Source organism: Carassius carassius, chromosome 34 (genome assembly GCF_963082965.1).
Source record: "Carassius carassius chromosome 34, fCarCar2.1, whole genome shotgun sequence".
Classification (NCBI taxonomy): domain Eukaryota; kingdom Metazoa; phylum Chordata; class Actinopteri; order Cypriniformes; family Cyprinidae; genus Carassius; species Carassius carassius.
In genome coordinates this window covers 3,545,604-3,569,879 of record NC_081788.1, presented here as the reverse complement: position 1 = coordinate 3,569,879, position 24,276 = coordinate 3,545,604, and the positions used below count along the sequence as shown (strand labels likewise).

Sequence of the window (24,276 nt, the reverse complement as noted above, 5' to 3'; positions counted from 1 at the left end):
AGTCAATTGGGACGATTAACTGTTTGGTTAACCACATTTTTTAAAATATCTTTTATGTTCCACAGAAGAAAGAAACTCATTCAAGTTTGGAAAAATTCGTGGCTGAGGAAATTAAATTTTCATTTTTGTCTGAACTACATAACCATATATATATATGAATTTAACAACTACCTTATTAACTATTAATAAGAAGCAGATTAATAGTTTAGTAGTTAATGGTTTGTTAATAGTGAGAATTGGACCTTAAAATAAAGTGTGACCTATTTATGTGTGTGTGTGTGTGTGTACTTCTGTATACCTAAGATCAATAAAACACAAGTCCAGAATCCAGATTTAAGATGCAACAGCATTTGGAATTGGAGATTTATGCCATTTACCTCCTCATTGGGTGCCATGGCTCTGTTGGGGTGCTGATCTGCGGTATCGCTACCCAGGGTTTTGTAGTAATCTCCAGTGCTGGGCTGCTTGCTGAAGCGCCGGGACTTTCGATTAGAGTCGACTCTTCGAAGTCTTTCGTGGCTCTCGCCAGGATTCAGCTGCCGGAGAAATGAGCAGCACATGGTTAGTGATAGAAACAGAAAATTAGAAACATCAAGTTAACTGTTTTGCATCAGTTGTTAGCTAGCAGTAGTGCACATGAGTGTTAATATAACTAGAAAAAAAAGATTATCACTGCATTGGTATGTGTACAGTTATTGTGTTTCAATAGAGCAAGATGCAGCATAAATAAAATCATATTTTTGGCCCATCTTTGATCTCACCACAGGCTCTACTCTTCAGTGCAATAGTAATCCCAAAAACTCCAACATAGCAGAAGTAACTTTAAATCCTATCAAAACAGAACATTATTCGATACTCTATTAGCTTAGAACAGCATATGATGTATAAAACATAAAAAAAAAAAAAAAATATATATATATATATATATATATATATATATATATATATATATATATATGTATATATGTATATATGTATACATATATATATATATATATATATATATATATATATATACAGTATATATACATATATATATATATATATATATATATATATATATATTGGGACATGGGTATAGGAGAAAAATAATGTCTATGAACGTATATCAGGAATATATGTCAGGGAGTATATTTTCTTTTTTTTTTAGATAAATCACCATTTTTCACCATTGATTTGTAGCCTTTTTTCATTGTAGCAAATAAATTATGTACTCTCTCAAATATGATGTACTTTTAAAAATATACTACTACTATAATACAGAAAATGTTTAACCGTTTCAGATGAATTATAGCATGTCACACTATGGAAACTACTGTCACTGAAATACATGTGACCTTCACATATATTTGAATATTGTTCTCCCGCCCACACACACACACATGCCATAAAAGAGGTTATATTAACTTTTTATAAGACAGGCATAAATATGTCATACAATTTGTCAGACAAAATTTTGATAGTTCTTCTTACTTGAACATGGAACAAACCAATGCTATTTTTTTTAACAATTCTAGAACAAGAAATCTGATCTTTCATCCCATATTGCGTCACATAAGGCAATCCTGACACATTTGGCCAAATAAACGTTTAATAATTCCTATTGTGTTCATGTGGCAAAGCCTCATGTGAGTCCAGCTGATTTGCCTGAAAACAAAAAGACTGTTCATGGCACAAAAGCTGAACTTTAACATATATTTTTAAGCTTCACAGAAGAAAATAACACAGCAAGCAACAAGAGAGACCAGCTGACCCCTTGAATGCTGTTTCAGTATCAATGCACCAAACGGTTTCCCTTTCTGCAGCTGTCACTCACTTGTGTATAATAGTGGATTTTCATCAGTTATCTAAAACCAGTTTTATCCACTTTTCTTTAGTAGGACAAAAATTACATTACAGCAATCTCAGAAGCGGTTTCAAGAGTTTCTAGAAATTTCCAACACAAAAAAAGTAATGCTTGGTTTTCCTGTTCTTAAGATTTTCCTAATGCAAAGTCCTCGAATTTGCATAGTAATCAACCTTATGCAATGCAATTCTGAAACAAATAAAGTCAAAGGATAGTGAAGTAAAGCAACACATGTGAGTTGTTAATGTCATATTGTCATTTTAAAATTGTTTGTTATCTTTCATGTAATAATAAATAACAAAACAATCAATTTTGGTCAAACAAAAGCAATATTGATCTCTATATTGATATCAATCTCTAACTGAAAGCAAACAAAAAAACATCCATGACAAAGAATTTGAATTCTGGCATCTGTGGCTTATTATTTCACACGCTGGCCCTGAGGATGGTATTATCCATTCTGTCCTTCTGTCCTTCCATCCAGTTTGCATTGTTGTCAAGAGCACTGTCCTCATTGCAGAGTGCAGTGCAGATGGTTTGATTATCATACCTGAGAGAAATCGCTGACTGAAAGGCTAGCTGACCTCTATACAATGTGCATGGACTTGAGCCTATTTAAAACCTGCTGAATTTTTCATCACCAGTCACCAGTACGTATTCTTCAGGCATTTGCATTGTACAGGGACTCATCTTAAGATCTAAAGTGTGCGCAGTAACGTTAGCTGGAGCTTAGATGAGTGAAATGAATGCAGCGCTATTCATGCATTTGAATGTTAATCTGATTTTGCATGCAATGCATTTGAAAGATTTTCTTGGTTATCACATGTTATCTAGTCAAGCAACCCGAGTCTGCTGATCTTTATAACTAAACACAAATAATAACAGAAAACACACCTGAGGAACTACCAAAAAACCCACAGCCATTGCATAGACAATTATATAATTACACACAAAGCTGAAGTATTCACAAGTCAACCAAACCACCACAGTTTTAACTCTTGCCACCATCACTTCATCACAAAATAACACTGAATTGCAGGCTTACCCTTTACGACTGCCCTTATTTCTTTCCACAGTGGTGTCACCCTACACAAAGGTTTAAACTGAGAGCCAGTAGATGCACAGGTGTCACAAGATCTCCATTCTACCTGATGCTCGCTTTGCCTTACCCCGCCCCTCAGCCTCCCACCCAACCATCATTTCCTAGAGCGATGACTTCACTGCTTACCTGTTATCCAACCACAGGTCACAGTGCTCGTGGTCTCTTATGCAAAGCATTGTGACACAGTGGCTAAGCATGGCCGCTCCGGCTCGGCTTTCTCACCGGCCGAAGGATTGCATTATGCACACCGGCCACCGAAGAGAATCTGATTACAAATAAACTCATTCAAAGGTAGCTGATTTATGGAAATAACAAGCGGAAGTGTGTGATAAGACTGTAGCAGAGCCGTGTGAATTAAAAATAAAACACATGAGAATGTTGATAAAGTGTATTGGAGTTATGTCAAATGAAGTACTTTAAATATAAACCCAAAAGTAAAACCAAGTGAACTCGGTTTAACATTCTAGTGTACGCGAAGCGAATCATAGCCTAATATGGACCTAAGTTAGTAAATGGTGTGGTATTCAAATATATTAGAGCTCTGTAAACAAACTAACTTTAAGTGAGTTGAACTAGACAAAACACAACCCAGAACTGTGCCAGTATGCGGTTGCTATGCATACTTAAGTTACCATGGTACCCAAGGAAGAGGATGTTTGTCCTTGAGAGCACATTGTTTCTTCCAGTGTTCTATAAAGTAAATTTTAAGTTAAAATGAATGGTCTATGTTAAATTTCTCTATGTTACACCTCTTCATATTACATTAGCATTGCAAATCTGTCCGTACATATGAATGTTATACAGTATATCTCTTTCTATCTATGTCTTGCACCTTTTTAGGAGAAAGTAGCATTTAAACAAACGAGTCAATTTCTGTTATGTCATAAGAATTTAGAGCTAAGCAGTTAACGTTAGCAGTAAACAGCATGGATCATTTGATGAGAAAAATGTTCAAATTGTGTGACACTGTTGAGATCTCTTATAAAACTAATGATACTTAAAACTCTCTTTGCTCTTTATTTAATCCTGTTGTTGTATTTTCAGTTCTCTCTTTAAAAAACAAAACAAAAACATAAATACATTCAAACTGTGATGTGCTTTCACCACCTGAAAGGTACGTATAAGGTGCATCTAATCTGCTCTAAATCCCGCCTCGCATTCAGCTCCACCCGACAGTATCACAGCTGCTCTATAGCCTAGAGTCTTTGACCATAAAAGGAAAAGCAGACTGCATATGGTTTGAGACGATCAATTCTAGTAGTTTTCTTCATGACTTATTAAAGTAATTATTTTAATTAGAAGTTGAATATATTTCAGATCCATGAAGTTCATTATGGACTGGATAAAGTCAGTCTAGGTCATGAAAATCACTATAATGCACTTATACACTACTTATACACACTACATAGTTGTCAGTTTACTGGACCTTTTGAGTAACACAAACACATACATGCATGTATAGATTTTTACTTAATGAATGGACAAATTCAAACTGGCAACATGTAAACACTAAATAAAGCAGGTCCCAAAACTGACCCCTGAGGGATACCCTGACACAAAGGCGCAGTCTGAGATCTATTAGTCTATTCTATTAAACAAACGGAGAACGTTCTGAAAGATAAGATAAACCAGTTCAACACAGTGCATTGTCATTCCACTGCATTGTCCATAGACTGATGCACAGTAAGTGCATTACTGTAAACACCACCTTTTTTACAGGTATTGAAATCCGAGGGACATATTTTCTGAAAATCTGAAAATCTCCTAAAAAAAAAATTGGGATTTTCTAAAGTTACAAAGGCTGCCACATCCTCAGGATATGCTACACTTTTCTTCTGGAGACTCAACATCATTCTGTGGCTCAGTGGAAGCGATACTGTCTGAGAGGAGAGACAAGGGTCAGGTAGAGGGTCATTCTGGGGGTCAGAGGCCATGGACAGGGTTTCATTACACCAAGGATAAAGTAATAATGGATAACACAATTTTGCCTGCACTGATTAAGTGCCTAAAACTGGAACTGAATTCATCATAAAATAAAGTGAAATGTGTAGTGAAGCAAAGAAAATAAAATATGTGTCCACACACTTATTGGGGCATCTGAATACATTTATTAATTGAATACTAAGAGAAGTGTTAAATTATGCTGTGTTTCTCATTAGATAGTCCGGTAATCATCCAAACAAGGTTTGATTGAATGGAAGATCTGAACTATTACTTTGAATACTTTGCAAACATTGAAGACAACAAGTGCATTATCTGCTCTTCATACTCCAACAATAGTACTGCAACACAGTTGAATTCCCAGTAATGATCAGAGAATGTGTGTGTTGAGATGTGCAAGCATATCTGACAGTTTAATTAGTTTAAATTAATGTCAAGTCCATCATGCAGCACATCATTAGAGCTTTTGGGAGGTCAGTTCAGCTAATGGAAGCCCTCATTAATGGGAACACAAAAGTAGCATTGTGTTGTTGTCTATATGAATGTGTGAGTCCATACCGTGTACGTACACCTGCTCTGGGCTTTGCTGCGCTGTATTGATTAGCGTGCACAGGGCTCTTAGACTGAGGTTTGTTGGCCAGACAACAGGAGATACATTGCTGGTCTTATTATCTAGCTTTCTAATGTGCACTGCTGTGTGCTATATATGACAAACCACTATGATTCATGGAAGATTAATTAGTGCATATTGTGCTGCTTCACTGTCAAAGCTAACCAAGGTGTTATTTTACACCTACATATGTATTCCATGCCAATTAAAAAAGCATGAGCTGATGGTAAGTGTTGGTTAATTAGATGTTTCAGTGTTAAATCAACAGGGAATGTTTTGCTATTATAGGCCTATACGCAGAAAAACTAAAGCTCTATGGGATATTTAGTTACACAGGACACAGGATGCAAGCTGGTCTTTGTGATTAAGTGAGTTATATATTCATCATATCATGCTTGATTGCACTTATTTAACTTTTTAAGACGTTCACTTTTACAACACAATGGTCATCATAAACTTTTCTGAAATCTTTAGTTCTGTTCTAAAGCTGAATAACTAGTCTTTACTTTTTTAAGGACAACACGAAACGCCATTCACAAACCATTTTAACTCTTTATTGTGACATTTTACAGAATGCACTTTAAAGAAGTAAAAATAAAAGGTAACACTTTATTTTAGTGGCCAATTTTCACTATTACCTAGTTGCTTATTAGCATGCCTATTATTAACATATAGGTTGTTTATTAGTACTTATAAAGCATGACCATATTCTACATTCCTTATCCTACCCCAAATGTAAACTTAACAACTACCTTACTAACTATTAATAAGCAGCAAATTGGGAGTTTGGGGCAAAATCACAGTTAATGGTTTGTTAATGGCGAGAAATGAACCTTAAAATAAAGTGTGACCAAATAAGAATAATAAAAGAAAAATAGTAATCTAATTATTAACAAATTTTTGCCTCAATAAACTACTAATTTGCAAATAGTTAGTAAGTTAGTTGTTAAGTTTAGCTATGAAGTCAGATTATGTATGTAGAATATGGTCACACAGAATAAACCATTAATATGTGCTTAATTAATAAAATTCACTCTTGTTCACTATTGTACATAATTTAATGTAAGCTTTTAGGCTTTTATTCTATGTCCATTAACACAAATGATTCCTTTATGTTCTGTGAACAAACATTGTGTTTCAGGTCTTTAGTCGTCATGGCTTCATATCTGTTTGATCAACAGACACAGTAGAAGATGATTGTAATAGAGGTGTATGTTTGGGCTCGAGTCAGATCTGAGTCATGCAAAAGAAAATGAACCAATGTAACCACAACTGTCTATTATCTGTATAATTATATAATTAAAATGTACATAAACTTAAAACATAAAACTTTATGATAAACTGGCAGCATGTTAAAAACAATTAAGGAAAGAGTGTGTTGCAAAATAATACAAACAAAAAAAAAATGTGTTAAATTGCTCAGGCAAATGAAAAAGGATAAACTTCAGTCATGCACTTAAAATAGATTAATCTTTTGGAAGAGTTTGCACAGTTTTTGGAGGCTGAGTTTGTCTACATCCAGGGACAGAACTATGTCAGGCTTTTTTATTCGACATCTTACTCTCACAGTGTCTCTCGCACATGCATGAACTGTTTTGGTTTAGTTTTCTGTGTCTCAGATATTCTGCCTAGTTAGATTCCATGTTTTTTGATTAATTGGCTCCACACCCATTTCTGTTCTTCTTGATTACGTTCATTGTTTATAAGTCCTGTTTTCTCCCCTGATTCTTTTGTCTGCTATCGTTTGGATTTGTGTTTGGTTGTACCTATTCTCTCCTGAGGATTATTAAACAAACTCTTTGATTATACTCCTTCGTTGTGCACTTTGTTTTGCAAACCCAACTTGTAACAGTATAGCAGACCCTCAAACTGAGTATTTTTGGTGGCGTTCTTCTTTCAGTTAGCTTTCTCCTCTCCTCCCAGAATGGATTTACCAGCAGACCAACTCTTGTGCCTGGAGTAGTTGGACAGTTCGCTGGAGGACCATACTACGGACTTTCTCGATCTGGCATGCCTTACCCACTTCCCGGACTGGTCGCTCTCTGTTTTCTACAGCACCAACCTGAGCGAGCAGTGTAAGGCATGCCTTCCAGCGAACGGCCCCAAAGAGGAAGATTTCGCCACTTTTCTGTCCAGCCCTCAATCTACTGTGTCTCTGCTGGTTCTACCCAGCTCAAGTCCTCCTATGTTCCCTCCAAGCCTCCCTCTCCCACCTCCTCTTAAACTAGCCAGTTCCTCAGCTTCATCCCCGCTGGTGCCTGTCAGTCCCTCAGCTCACCCTTAGTCTGGGCGCTCTGATTTGCCTCGGGATGTCCAGTCTCTAGCTCCGCCTTGTCGTGAGGATCCCCTGTCTCCTGGAATCCAGCCTTTGAGTCCTGGACTCCACCTCGGTCCTTCAAACCCATAGGCTCCGCCTTGGCTCCCAGCTCCCTTGTCTCCACCATGGCTCCCCCGTGCTCCCTCGTCCCTCTGGCTCCGCCTCATCACTCCGTCCCTCTGGCTCTGTCAGGCTCCTCCTTCCCTCCGGATCTGCCTCCATCCAATGTCATGGATTTCACAGAAACATGGCCACACAATGACGTACCCAATAATGCTATTGAGCTCCAGGCAGACAGGACAGCAGAGGCGGCAGATTGTGCATTTATGTTAACAAAGCTTGGTGTACGAACTCTGTCATTGTTGGGAGACACTGCTCAGCTAACCTAGAGTTTCTCATGGTTAAGTGTAGACCTTTTTATCTGCCACAGGAATTCACTTCCACCATTATAACTGCAGCTTATATTCCACCGGATGCTAATGTCAAGCTTGCTATGAATGAAATGCATGCAGCCATTAGTAAACAACAGACACCCGTAGGCTGCATTTATTGTCGCGTGTGATTTTAATCACTGCAAATTAAAGACAGTGCTCCCCGAATTCCATCAACATGTTTCCTGCCACATTAGAAGAGACAAAACTTTGGGTTATGTTTACACAAACATTGATGGAGCTAACATCGCAACGCCCCCTGGGACAGTCTGATCACCTTTCTTTGTTTCTCACCCCTAAGTATTCATCCCTCATCAACTATGTGAAGCCATAAGTGAGGAACATCAAAGTCTGGCCAACTGGAGCAGACTCTTTAATTCAGGACAGGTTTCAATACATGGACTGGAGTATGTTTGCTTCTCAGGCTGCCTGTGGCTCTCACACAAACATTGATATCTATGCCTTCTCTGTACTGAACTACGTCAACTCCACCATTGCCAGTGTTACAACAGAGAAACAGATTACAACGTACCCTAATCAGAAGCCATGGATGAACAAGGAAGTGTGACTCCTTCTGAAAGCCTGCAACACTGCCTTAAAATCAGATTATGATCAGGCCTACAGCAAATCCAAGACTAACCTGAGGAGGGGCATTAAAAAGGCTAAGTACTGCTACAAGCTAAAAGTAAAGGAACACTTTTCAAATTCTGACCACTGACACATGTGGCAGGGCATCCAGGTCATCAGTGACTACAAGCCAAGCAACTCCACTCCAACGGTCACAGACATCTCCTTCCTTAACAAGCTAAATTACATTTATACTCGCATCAACAGTGACAGCAAGGAGATGGCCACCAAGACCAAACTCTCAGCAGACCACCAACCCCTCAAACTCATCTCCACAGACGTCCACATTGCATTGAGCCAGATCAACACACGCAAGTCTGCTGGCACAGATGACATTCCTGGACGTGTGCTCAGGGCATGTGCAGAGCAGCTTGCAGGGGTCTTCACAGACATTTTCAACCTGTCCCTCACCCAAGGAACATATATATATATGATCCACTGTTTACATAATGCTCGGTTCTTTAGGAAGGTGAACAAAGTTATCTTTTCGTTACAACTAAAAACACACTTCTTTGGAGACATTATTCCTGAGTGAGTCCCGTACAGTGCTGCTGCCAGATGAAACTCATTGATGGGTGCGATCTCGCTCTGGTCGATGCATGCGTGGGCATGTTTTTTTCCAGGAGAAATGCCCATATAAGGAGTTCCACCCTCATCTACATCATGAAGAGCCACGATCAGAAAAAACTCTCAGAAACTTTTACAAACCCGGAAACATGGTTTTTCGCAAGAAATACTCCGTCAAATGTTCAAATTGTTTTTTTATCTTTTTCCATGCATGAGAATCCAACTCTTTAATAGTGTAAGCAACTCCGAATGCATGAAACAGCATTGTACCCCCCCATAATCTTTTATATGTACACTTGAGTAAAAATGCCCTCAGAGTTAACATATATGAACCTGAGTCACAAACTCCAATTTTGATTTAATTTATACATGTAACATCAGTCACGGATTTCAGATTTCAGTCGAACTGGGAACAATTAAATTATATACTTTAGTAAGTGGAATAGAACATTAAACTGTTATATTTCATAAGATGAAATAAAATATTTTTTTAGGGTATTATAACTTTAAGACAGATGTTTAAACAAAAGGAAAAGAAAATATATATTATACCTCTTTTTTGACTACATCATTCTCCACTCTGCGAAGGTTTCTCTTCACCTTCAAGTATTCGGCAGACGCTTCCTCCTCAGGTGGTTTGGGTGGGGGGTGGTTATGTGGGATGTGGGAGGAGTTTGATGGGGGAGGGGGAGGGGGAAATGTTGGAGGGGGCGGCAGGTGTGCAGGATGTTCCTGTGCATTCTGGGAGCCGTCTGCTACATCAGGGTTCAGCATGTCCATATAAGCCTGCATGTCTGTAATAGCTGAATTTTCACCTCCTGAAATAAAACATCAACAACATTTATGGATTCAGACAAATCAATCAATCAATACATAAATAAATACATAAATGGGGGGGGGGGGGGCATTTGCACTCTAGGCATTTTAAAATTCAGGTATTACCAGGGCTTGATTTGAGGGGGGATGTGAGGGTTGTCATCCCCCGGCGGAAAAAGAAAATTACAAAAAGCATCTCCCCCAACCATCCCCATTAGATTAATAATGTTGTGTATAATGTAAAATGTATTGTGCAAATTAAATGTTAAAATTCTCTTCTTATGATAAATCATGAGCTAAATAACGGTGATTAGCTAATCAGAACTCGGTACTGTTACAAGCTACCACAAGCTGAAGCAAGTTTCTATCATTTTTCGCGCAAAATGGTTCATGGTTCAAGCACAACTTTTGAAGTTCCTTAAAAAGAAGACAACAGAAGGTATGATTTTTTTTCTTGATTATATTTTAAAGAAAGATTCCCCTGACATAATGTCATTGTGCTCTATGTGTGACTGTGAGGGATTGAGAGACGATAGGAGCTGACGAGTATGTCACCTACTTTTTAAAAAACAAATGAAAACAGATCTTGATAGTCCAGAAGCATTCACTCCTAGATGAAACCCATTAGAATGCAGTTAGAATGCCCAGGCCCGGTGTCAAGGGGGGGCTTAGCGATGATCTCAAGCCCCCCCTCCCAAGCCTGGCCCAATAGAACATAAAAACGTAATTAAATAAGTATAATGTGATATAAAATGTGATGTGTAATTTCAATAAAAAGTTTAAAAACAAAACGTTACTCATTTTAAATTGAATCTAGTTTTAATCATACCATAACCACTAAAAAATATCAGGCAAAAATCTGACATGACCGTCAGACTGGTGGTAGGCGGAGATTTGTCTCCTAGCAACGCTAGCCTATCAGGGAGCTTCTTACAGTTGCGTAATTCATCAGTAATGGCTAGATAGATTACCGTACGGCAGTATAAAAATGGATTTGTCTTTACTCAGGATTTGTCTTTACTCATCGTCCCATGCATCACACCTGCGTTTGAGCTCCGTCACTATATTCTTTTCATTGACTATTTTTAAATCAAAAATCAATTTTATACATCATCGTCTCTGTTTATATAACGTGTGAATATATCCTCTATTGTATTCTACAACAAAAACAATCAGAGCGCCTCGCTATCACTAGTTTTATTTTGATCTCTCGGGTCCGCTATTAGCTTTTAGCCCGTTAGCATCAGCGGCGTGGTTGCAGCTAACTGCGCTTACATTGCTAATACTCTATTCACACACATTACCACTGCTGTACTCACTGTTACTTGCTTTAATGGCGGATGAATGTCTCCACTCTGTGCAGCTCGAGCTCGAGGCCGTGGGAAAGCAGATTCGCGACCTGGAGGTGAGGCAGGCCCAGCTGAGAGAGCAGAGAGCCGCGCTGGAATCATCCCGGGCTGACGCTCACAAGTCCGGGGTAAGTATACAGCGATCTGCTAACAGACACCACGGACCCTTGGTGCATCCACAGCGGAGGACGCGAGCCGGGTCCCGGGCGACGACTTCTCCCCCTCCTGCCTTCGACATCTCCATCCGGAACCGCTTCGCTCCCCTCCGCGAGACAGGACGCGACGCTGTGATCATCAGAGACTCCATCGTCCGACACGTAAGTGCTACGTAAGCCGAAGGTAAAGTGCACACTCATTGTTTGCCTGGTGCTCGTGTTCTCGATGTTTCTGCGCAGATACCCGCGATCCTGAAGGCCGACGAGAGCCCCATAGCGGTCGCGGCGACGATCGTCGTGTCAGGACCACTGCCCACGTATCGACGAGGACACGAAAGGTTCAGTAGACTTTTTGCTTTAAATGAATGGTTGTTGTCATGGTGTAAAGAACAGAAACTGCTATTTGTTAATAACTGGAATCTTTTCTGGGAGCGTCCTAGGCTGTTTCGCGCTGATGGATTACACCCCAGCAGAGTCGGAGCGGAGCTGCTCTCTGACAACATCTACAGGACACTTCGCTCCATGTGACTAGTAAGACAATTCTCTAATAACTATTATGATGAGTTTTGTTCCACCCGCTTAAATGATAAAAGTACTTGCGCTGTAAAAACTATTAAGACTGTGTCTGTTCCCCGAATAGTGAGGTCAAAATATAATGTAGGACCTAGAAAAAATCTTATCGTAATTAAACCAGAAAAATGTAAAGTAAATGAACAAAAACAATTTTTAAAGTTTGGGCTCATAAATATTAGATCACTCACACCCAAAGCAGTTATTGTAAATGAAATGATCACAGAAAATAGTTTTGATGTACTCTGCTTGACTGAAACCTGGCTAAAACCAAATGATTATTTTGGTCTAAATGAGTCTACTCCACCGAACTACTGTTATAAGCATGAGCCCCATCAGACTGGTCGTGGCGGAGGTGTTGCAACAATATATAGTGATATTCTCAATGTTACCCAGAAAACAGGATACAGGTTTAACTCTTTTGAAATACTTCTGCTAAATGTTACACTGTCAGACATGCAAAAGAAGTCTAATGTATCTCTTGCTCTGGCTACTGTGTATAGACCACCAGGGCCGTATACAGAATTCCTAAAAGAATTTTCAGATTTCCTCTCAGACCTTCTAGTTACAGTTGATAAGGCGCTAATCATGGGAGATTTTAATATTCACGTTGATAATGCAAATGATACATTAGGACTTGCGTTTACTGACCTAATAAACTCCTTTGGAGTCAAGCAAAATGTCACCGGGCCCACTCATCGTTTTAATCATACACTAGATCTAATTATATCGCATGGAATCGATCTTACTGCTATAGATATTGTACCCCAAAGTGAGGATATTACAGACCATTTCCTTGTATCGTGCATGCTGTGTATAACTGATATTAACTATATGTCTCAGCGTTACCGTCTGGGCAGAACTATTGTTCCAGCCACCAAAGACAGATTCGCAAATAACCTGCCTGATCTATCTCAACTGCTATTTGTACCCAAAAATACACATGAATTAGACGAAATTACTGACAACATGGGCACTATTTTCTCTAATACATTAGAAGCTGTTGCCCCCATCAAATTGAAAAAGGTTAGAGAAAAACGTACTGTGCCATGGTATATCAGTAATACTCACTCTCTCAAGAAAGTAACTCGTAGTCTTGAACGCAAATGGAGAAAAACCAACTTGGAAGTTTTTAAAATTGCATGGAAAAACAGTATGTCCAGCTATAGACAGGCTCTAAAAACTGCTAGGGCAGAGCATATCCACAAACTCATTGAAAATAACCAAAACAATCCAAGGTTTTTATTTAGCACAGTGGCTAAATTAACAAATTACCAGACGCCACCTGATTCAAATATTCCACCAACGTTAAATAGTAATGACTTTATGAATTTCTTCACTGATAAAATAGATAACATTAGAAATACAATAGCGAATGTAGATTTTACAGTGTCTAACACTTCAGTTTCATCCATCGCACCCAAAGATAAACTGCAGTGCTTTACAAATATAGGACATGAAGAGCTAAATAAACTTATCACTGTATCTAAACCAACAACATGTTTATTAGATCCTGTACCCACTAAATTACTAAAAGAGCTGTTACCTGTAGCCGAAGAACCGCTTCTCAATATCATTAACTCGTCGTTATCTTTAGGTCACGTCCCAAAACCATTCAAGCTGGCGGTTATCAAGCCTCTTATTAAGAAACCAAAACTAGATCCTAGTTTACTGGCAAATTATAGGCCTATTTCAAATCTTCCATTTATGTCTAAAATTTTAGAAAAAGTTGTGTCTGCTCAATTGAGCACCTTCCTGCATAAAAATGATCTGTATGAAGAATTTCAGTCAGGTTTCAGGCCCCACCATAACACAGAAACTGCACTTGTTAAAATTACAAATGACCTGCTTCTTGCGTCAGATCAAGGCTGCATCTCATTTCTAGTCTTACTTGATCTTAGTGCTGCGTTCGACACCATAGATCATGACATACTCATAGATCGATTACAAAACTATACAGGTATTCAAGGGCAGGCTCTAAGATGGTTTAGATCCTACCTGTCCGATCGCTACCATTTTGTTTACTTAAATGGGGTGTCATCTCATTTATCATCAGTAAAATATGGAGTGCCACAAGGATCCGTCCTAGGTCCCCCTCTATTTTCAATATACATGTTGCCCCTTGGTAATATTATTAGAAAATACCGAATTAGCTTCCACTGTTATGCTGATGATACTCAGCTATATATCTCAACGAGACCAGATGAAACTTCCCAATTATCTAAGCTAACAGAGTGTGTTAAAAATGTAAAAGATTGGATGACAAATAATTTCTCCAATTAAATTCGGATAAGACAGAGATATTAATTATTGGACCAAAAAACACCACACAGAATCTTGTAGATTACAATCTGCAACTAGACGGATGTACTGTTACTTCCTCTACAGTCAGAAATCTGGGTGTTATATTAGACAGCAATTTGTCTTTTGAAAATCATATTTCCAATGTTACAAAAACTGCATTCTTCCATCTTAGAAACATTGCCAAGCTACGAAACATGTTATCTGTTTCTGATGCAGAAAAGCTAGTTCATGCATTCATGACCTTTAGACTGGACTATTGTAATGCACTTCTAGGTGGTTGTCCTGCTTCGTCAATAAACAAGCTACAGGTAGTCCAAAATGCAGCAGCTAGAGTCCTTACCAGGTCAAGAAAATATGATCATATTACCCCAATTTTACAGTCTCTGCACTGGCTACCTATTAAGTTCCGTATCAGTTACAAATTATCATTACTTACCTATAAGGCCCTAAATGGTTTAGCTCCTGTGTACCTAACTAGCCTTCTACCACGCTACAATCCATCACGCACCCTAAGGTCACAAAACGCTGGACTTTTGGTAGTTCCTAGGATAGCAAAGTCCACTAAAGGAGGTAGAGCTTTTTCACATTTGGCTCCCAAACTCTGGAATAGCCTTCCTAATAATGTTCGGGGTTCAGACACACTCTCTCTGTTTAAATCTAGATTAAAAACGCATCTCTTTCGCCAAGCATTCGAATAATGTATCTCTTAAATTGTGAGTGTAGTTGCATCTGCATTTTTATTCTTTAGCTTGGGTTAAACTAATTTTACTTTGTTGGATCAGCAGCTATGCTAATGATGTCTCTATTTTGTTTCTATGTTTTGCCACGGGATTTACATCCCGTGGTAACTAGGATTTACACAAGCTCCAGTCTGGATCCAGAACACCTGAGAAGAGATGATGCTGACCCTCAGAGGACCCCAGATGATCCTAACCTTGAATCAACAAACAGAACTAACAATTATTGCTACATGTGTGACTGCATCATATAATTACTATTAATTAATAATATTGATAGTTCATCATCTAGCAGACTACGTCTTGTATTATTATTATTTTTTTTATTTTTCTAAAATCCTGTCAAACGTGCACAAACTACTAGCTACTACTAAATATTGTAGAAACATAATTTTCTGTAAAGTTGCTTTGTAACGATTTGTATTGTAAAAAGCGCTATACAAATAAACTTGAATTGAAAAACTTGAATATACGAAAAAATATAATAATTCGGTCCCATAGTTTGCCAGATGCGACCGTGCAATTGCAAGCATCCAACAGCAACTCAGTAGACACGCTAGTCAACAAGACACCCACACCTATTGGTCCTCTACCCTTATGCTCCAGCTCATGCATGCCTGGACCGCCAAGAGTGCCTTTTTCGACCTTGGTGAGGATAAACCAAATCAGGTTAAATTAAGACGTTTTCCTCTTTGCCTTTGCTACAACCAGCATCGATAATTTGTTGCGTCATGGTACACTTCACGGGAGTGGTTGGAATACTCCGTGGAAGCAGATGCTGCGTTTTGTTTTCCATGCAGGAAATACTTAATATCTCCATCAGACAACGCTTTCGCTGTAAGGGGCTTCAGTGATTGGAAACATGCTGTAGAGGCGGGAAAAGGCCTTAACAAACATGCAGCGTCAAAAGAGGACATTACAAGCATGGCACTCTGGAAAGACAGAGAAAAACGGGCTGAAAGTGGACTTGAAATATCCACTATGGTTAACAGTAACCAATTAGCTAGGAATCGCTACTACCTCTCCTCTGTAGTGGACATGATTGAGTTTCTTGTAGTGAATCATTTGCCGCTAAGGGGAAGCACAGATGCTTTTGATAGTCTAACAGAGGATGGAAGCGGACTTTTCCTTTCATTATTCGAATATATCCTCCGAAAAGATCCAGAGTTAAGGAGTGTTATAAAGACAATACCACGCAATGCAACGTACAGTTCTCACGAAATTCAAAATGACGTCATTGCAAACATGAGCAGTCTGTTCACTGAAGAAATAGTTTGAGAAGTTGCAGACTCGTGGTACACAATCAAAGTAGATGGCACACGTGACCCAACTGTAATGGAAAATATTTCAATAATCCTTCGCTTTGTTAAAGACAATTATCAAGTCACAGAGAGACTTCTTTACAATACAATACAATACAATATTTATTTATAAAGCACATTTAAAAACAACCAAGGCTGACCAAAGTGCTGTACAAAGCAGAGAATAAAATGCAGAGCAGTACAGGACAAAAGAAACAACTGAAAAAATAAAACAAAAAGAAAAAATAAGCAGTAATCGTATCAGAATCAATGAGCATCAAAAGCAAGAGAAAACAAAAAAGTCTTTAAAGAAGATTTGAAGCTGGAAACTGAAGGAGCCAGTCTGATATAGAGAGGCATGATGGCAAAAACCGAGAGACTCAGGAGGAGTTTCTTCCCCCAGGCCATCAGGCTCCTAAACTCTTAACCAGCCCCTTAACATCCTCATGCCTCCACTTAATGTTCACTTTATCCTTTTCATTTTATTCACTACCTCACATAGACACACTGACAGTGTCACCATGTTTGCACATTTGATTCTTGTACATTCCTGTGTATCTTATATTTAAGACCACAGTAAAATGCATATATGCACATTGTACATCCCTGTACATCTTAATATTTAAGACTTCAGTTTACGTTCATGCACATTATTTTGCGTTCTATTTAATTCTACAATATACATCTTTTTTATATTTTATTCTTATATTTTTATTGTTTACTTTTATTTCATTCTTACATAGCTATATTTATGTATATTTCCATCTGTGTTGTTTTTCTTTAATAATTGCACTGTCCATGGAGCGGACCTGACTCACATTTCACTGCTGGTTATGTATGCTATATATAATTTGGTATGTGACAAATAAAACTCTTGAATCTTGAATCTTGAATCAGACTGTTCCAAAGTTTTGGGCCTGCAGTCGCAAAAGCATGGTCGCCTCGTTTTTTAAGCCTGGATCTAGGCACGATGAGAAGACAGCGATCGCTGGATCTCAAAGTACGAGAAGGAGTGTACAGACAGAGCAGATCAGTCAGGTACTGAGGGGCCAAATTGTTAAGAGCTTTGTACACAAAAAGTAAAATTTTAAAATCAATTCTGAATTTAACAGGTAGCCAATGGAGTTTGAATAAGATAGAGGTGATCGACTCATACTTGCGTGTCCCAGTTAGGAGTCTAGCTGCTGCGTTTTGCACTAGCTGTAGGTGAGAGAGAGAAGACTGAGATAGACCAAAGTAAAGTGAACTACAGTAGTCTAGTCGTGATGTTACGAATGCGTGAGTCACTATTTGAAGATTACTCTGAGTTAAAAATGGTTTCACTTTAGAGAGTTGGCGAAGCTGAAAAAAGCATGACTTTCCAACAGCACTGATCTGTTTCTCAAACTTTAAGTTGTGGTCAAACAGAAAGCCCAGATTTCTTGCGCAGTGGGTTTCATACGGTGCGAGAGAACCACGCTCAACATCAAACACACAGTTTTCCTTGGGCCCGAAGATAATTATTTCGGTTTTATTTTCGTTTAGGTTTAAAAAGTTACTTGAAAGCCAAAGTTTAAGATCACTTAAACAGGCAAACAAGGGTTGTAGACCATTTTTATCATTATGTTTTAAAGGAAAATAAATCTGAGTATCGTCGGCATACAAATGGAAGGATTTATTAAAGATGGAAGCTAGAGGTAACAGATACAGAATAAATAATATGGGACCGAGGATTGATCCCTGAGGGACTCCGCAGTTCAGAGGTACACTAGTGGAGGATTGATGACCAATACGGACATTAAAACATCTATTGTTCAGATAAGAGCGGAACCACTGTAAGACAACGCCTCGAAAACCCACGGATGTCTCCAGACATCGCAACAGGACCTCATGGTCAACTAAGTCAAATGCAGAACTCAAGTCTAATAAGACTAAGGCCATTGATTTCCCAGAGTCAGTTTCAGTGAAAATATCACTTGACACTCTTAAAAGAGCAGATTCAGTACTGTGTAGAGCTTTAAAACCAGATTGAAAGGTTTCATGGAGAGAATTTGTGGATAAGTATGATTGTAGTTGAACCAGTACAACTCTCTCAAGGATCTTCGAAATAAAAGGTAGATTAGAAATAGGACGATAGTTAGAAATAAAAGGTAGATTAGAAATAGGAAGATAGTTAGAAAGAGTGGAAGGATCGAGATTAGTTTTTTTAAGATATGGCGTCACCACAGCAACTTTCAGACTGTTAGGGAAGGAACCAGTTGACAGGCATTTGTTAATTAAAAGTAACAGGCCCGGTCCAACTGTGTCCATAATTTGCCTAAGGAAAGAAGGTGGAATAATATCCTGTGGACAGATAGTGGGTTTTAAGTGACCAACAATTTCATTACATGTGTCCAGATCAATCGACTCAAACTCAGACCAGATGGAAGAACATAATGGAACATCATGTGTATACACTGAGTTAGACGATTGAGATCTTAAAATTGTGATCTTATCAACAAATAACTTTGCAAAATTGTCACAGAGAGCAGTAGAGGGCTCTAAGATGGGATGCACAGAGGGATTTAAAACAGAGTTAATAGTAGCAAAGAGAGCTTGAGGTTTATGGCAATTATTAGAAATAAGTTCAGAAAAATATTTGCATTTTGCAGACTTTGCAGCTTTCTGAGACAACCTTATAGGCATTTTGCATGATTTCATACGAAACCTGCAGACGGTCCTTTTTCCATTGGCGCTCCGCCTGTCTACATACCCGTCTAAGGGTACGTGTAGTGTACCCAGAACGTGCTTTTAGCGTACCGGTACGCTCATTTGGACATCTGTTTTTAAATACTGCCGCTGTCAGTAACAACTCAACGTGGCTGGAGAGGGTGTGTGAAACGCGCACACTCGGCTCAGTAAAAATTCAAATGCAGTGAACAACACTTAATATGCTCTCCTGGCTTCAGACTCTGAGTACTAAGACATCACGATCAGAATCAGAAGACTCGCTGGCTGACAGCCCACCAGGCCTGAATGATATCGCTGCAGGTCAGACGCAAGCTAATGAAGTAATGCAGTAGCTCTTTCAGGTAGGGTGACCAGACGTCCCGAAGAATTCGGGACAGTCCCGAAATCTAAACTGTTGTCCCGAATCCCGAATCTGGCCCTAATTGTCCCGAAAATTATACTAAAGCAAAATCTTGAGTAGTTATTGTCTGATAAACATTAAAAACTGTCTGCGGAGGTTGAGTCGTCCTGCAACCAGCCCCCGCCGGCTGCTCATTGGCTGCAGCATCTTTTTTCTAAGTTCTAAAAAAATACCATAGTCCGTAGGCGGCTATGCACGAATTTAGATATTCATTTATCTAATTAATCTATATGCACAAAGACAATACGACCTTTTTGTCCCCTTTTTGTTTTAAAGCTTGATGAAGAGAGCGCAAGTTGCTGCAGCTGCGAGGAGGACAGTGATGCACGAGTACAGGAGTGATTGACAGTTCGCGACACTGTGTAGAAAAAATACGTTTAAGCTCATTAGCGTTAGCGTTACAGAAAGGTCTGGTTTACGCACTGTTACAACAGTCATTGTTTTTTTTGTTTTTTTACAATGACATTTGAGTTCATGATTTGAATGTTGTTGTTTCTTGTGGCAGACTAAAGAGTAATGACAGACGGTTAATCTTTGAATAAAAATGTGTTTGGTTAAGGTTTGAAATTCATTATCTTTAATTATAGGCTACAAAATCTAATATCATAAGCCCCCCATGCCGTCACCCAAGACCACAGACACCCCCCTTACCCCCCCAGCCCAACCAATCGCCCCCCATCCCCAGAATAGGTCACCCTATTCTAAGGGTATTTTTTCAAAATCCTTTTGCACATTTTATTTATGTTCAGTAGCTCTTTCTAGCTCAAGCAAATCCTAATAAAAGGATTTATTATTTTTATAAGGTCGTCTGTTGACTGCTGTATATAAAACCCCTTCAATATAGTTGTTGTTACCTCAGGGGATGAGGGTAGTCATCAAAAAAAAAACTATATATATATCCCGCGGAGAAAGCGAAGGAGGAAACAAGGAAGCCGTGGAGGATACATCGTGAAGCTGAAAGCTCATCTGCGGGCTGGCTTTCTCTCGGATCCTTCTCACAAATCGCTTTACGGTGGCTCTACTACCTGGAGCCCACTGGACGTGGCATACCGGTGGCTTCGTCATGTTCTCCCCCTGCACCCGAGCCCTGTTTCTCGTTCCAGTCTCCACCGAATCGGCCTCGGCTCCCGACGTCGGGGAGTAACTCACAGAAATCTACGCGCGCTGGAAAGAGCATCTTCATCTCCTGTTATTATCTCTCCACCAAAGATGGCATTATTAAATTCCCGTTCTTTGGTGAATAAGACCTTCTTACTAAACGACTTTTTCTTAGCTCACAACTTGGATTTTATGTTTATCACGGAATCCTGGATAAAGGTTGGTGATCTAACTCCGTTTTCTGATCTGATCCCTGATGACTGCACATTTTTTAACTCTCCTCGTCCAAGTGGACGCGGGGGTGGCATAGTAACAATTATAAAGAACTCTCTCTGCACGCTGTCGATTGGTCCCTGGAACGGCCTTTTCCAGCTTTGAAGCTCAGTTTCTTCACTTTGACTGGAACGGCCTGTATGTCTAGTGGTGATTTACCGTCCTCCGCACTGCACTAAGGATTTTATACAGAATTTCACTGAACTGATCGGCAATATTGCCACAAATTACGATCGCTTTCTATTGGTGGGCGACTTTAATATCCATGTCTGCTGTCCGTCTAACCCCTTATCACATGAGTTTCTTAATATTATCGATGCTTTCAATCTATCCCAGTGGATCAGTGACGCTACTCATATTCAGGGACATACGTTGGATCTTGTACTCTCATATGGGCTTGATGTGTCTGATATTGTGCTCTCAGATTTTATGATCTCTGACCATAAGCCTATATTATTCACACTGTCTCTTCCAGAGCTCTCTTATTTTTTAAATACAGCTGTAAGTCTTTCTCGCTTCTATTCTCCACACTTAAGCACAAATTTCAACCTGTGTTTTGCTGATTGTTGCTCACAGTTGCACTTGGATCAACCGTTATCTGACTTGGATGCTGATCAACATCTTAGCCTCTTGAACTCTGCCTGGCTTAAGGCAGCAAATGCAACTGCCCCCCTTAAGCCTTACAAGCAAAAAACAAAATCTGTACCGTGGCAAAACTCTGATACCCGTCTTCTAAGACAAAACTGTAGAAAGGCAGAACGTAAATGGAAACAAGACAGGCTGCACATCTCTCTTCAAATGTTCAGAGACTCTCTTACTTCTTACCAGGCTGCAGCTAAGTCTGCAAAAGCTGCATACTTTTCTAACCTAATTGAAGCTAATCACTCTAAACCTAAGGTTTTGTTTTCAATTATTCAATCTGTTACCAATCCTTCTGTTAACACCTTGCCTGTTGCCTCTGATGCTCTCTGTGAAAGCTTCTTGAGATATTTTAGTGAGAAAATTACTAACTTAAGACTTGGTGTCTGCCCCACTTTAACTTTAACCATCTCTCCAATTTTTCTCCACCCCAAATTTTTAAAATTAATTACTGATTTGATTGGGCCAGGTTTGCTGTCTCTTATTAATAAGTGTCTCCAAACTGGCTCTGTTCCTGCCGACTTTGTTGCTACAGTCACTCCTCTACTCAAGAAGCCTTCACTGGACCACACTGTTCTAAAAAAATTTCATCCAATTTCTGTTTTGACTTTCATTTCAAAAGTTTTAGAGAAAATTGTGCTGAAGCAACTTCAACACTTTTTGACTAGTAATTCTATTTATGAGGTTTTTCAATCTGGTTTTAAGTCTGCTCACAGCACTGAGTCCGCCCTTTTGAGAGTGTTAAATGATATTTACCTCTCCACTGATTCCGGCGACTCTGTGGTTCTTATTCTTTTAGATTTATCGGCTGCTTTTGATACCATAGACCACTCCTTACTTTTATCTAGATTAGAGTCTTGGGTAGGTCTAAAAGCACACGCTCTGAAATGGTTTCAGTCATACCTATCTGACAGAAAGTTTTTAGTGAAACTGGGAAATTTTTTCTCTTCCCCTGCTCCTCTGACCTGTGGCCTTCCACAAGGCTCTATTTTAGCTCCCTCTCTATTCTCTCTGTACATGCTACCTCTGGGTTCTATTCTAAGAAAACATGGTGTGTCTTTTCATTTCTATGCAGATGATACTCAAATCTATCTTCCAGTTAAGAAAAAACAACTCCACTGCGATAACTTCTCTTCTCCAATGTTTAGAGGAGGTTAAATTATGGCTAGCCCAAAATTTCCTCTTCTTAAACGAGGACAAGACTGAGGTAATTGTTTTCGGTCCTAATGAGAACTCTCAGTGTATAAGCCCTGAGCTAGAAAGTTTGTCCATTTTTAGATCCTCTCGGGTGCAGAACCTAGGTATTATTTTTGACCAACACTTAAAATTTGATAGACATATCTCTTCTGTTATTGGATCCAGTTTCTATCAGCTTCGTTTACTGTCTAAAATTAAACAGTTTCTCACTCCAAAAACTGTAGAAATGGCTGTTCATGCATTTGTTACATCGCGTCTAGATTACTGCAATTCTTTATATTGCGGTATATCTAAATCTCAAATTGCACGACTTCAGCTTGTCCAAAATGCTGCAGCCAGACTTCTTTTAAACTGTTGTAAACATGAACACATCACTCCAATTCTTAGATCCCTTCACTGGTTGCCGATTTCTCAGAGAATAGACTTTAAAATTCTCCTATTCATTTATAAATCCCTTCATAACAAAGCTCCTGTCTATTTATCTGAACTTCTTCATCCCTATACTCCATCAAGAAGCCTACGATCCTGTGACCAGGCTCTGTTGGTGGTCCCTTGCGTTAGGCTAAAGCGAAGAGGGGAGCGTGCATTTGCGGTGGCTGGGCCACGACTCTGGAATACCCTGCCTTTAGAGATCAGACTGGCCCCTTCCTTGACTATTTTTAAGTCCTTGCTAAAAACTTTTTTATTTTCCTTAGTGTACTGACTACTGTGATACGCTAAATGTTGAAATGGGTGGTTTTAAATTTTTGTCTGGTCTATTTTTCATGTATGTGCAATATTCTTGCTCTTCTGTAAAGCACTTTGTTCAGCCGGGAGGCTATTGTAAATGCGCTATACAAATAAAATTGAAATTGAAATTGAATTGAATATATATATATATACAGTATATATATATATATATATATATATATAGGCTATAATAGAGTACCGGCACCTCTTTTGGGCCACTTAAAGCACTGCTCAGAGCCCACGGTTGAAGACTTCTTTAATGTCTGTAACTTGCTTTAAAAATTCATAAAGAAGCCAACCGTTGCTGTCATGTATGGAGGACAGCAGCTTAAGAGATTATTTGAAAAGCGATGGACAGGGCATCTTCAAACGGTCAAAACATTTCTGAATTCTTTTCATGACATTACTTTGTTGTTAGCCGAGATTAGTGGAAACTGCAGATACGAGACAGAGGTGCGCACCGAAGCTACTGGCCTGATTAGGGAAGTATCAGAGACGAGCTTCAAATTCATTGCCCACATGGTGTATAAGATTCTACTGCTGCTTGATGCTCCAAAC

At 39.0% G+C, this 24,276-nt stretch overlaps 1 protein-coding gene across 2 annotated transcripts in view; it reads right to left on the bottom strand.

The window, feature by feature from the left end:
• Positions 1–24,276, bottom strand: part of LOC132115333 (espin-like) — a 115,764-nt gene that overhangs the window by 31,201 nt on the left and 60,287 nt on the right. For both annotated transcript variants that reach the window (XM_059523748.1, XM_059523749.1), the window contains exons 7-8: positions 9,994–10,259; positions 378–536 (exon numbers count right to left, since the gene is read on the bottom strand). In XM_059523748.1, the coding sequence (XP_059379731.1) occupies positions 378–536; positions 9,994–10,259 (425 nt within the window). The remainder of the gene's footprint in view (positions 1–377; positions 537–9,993; positions 10,260–24,276) is intronic.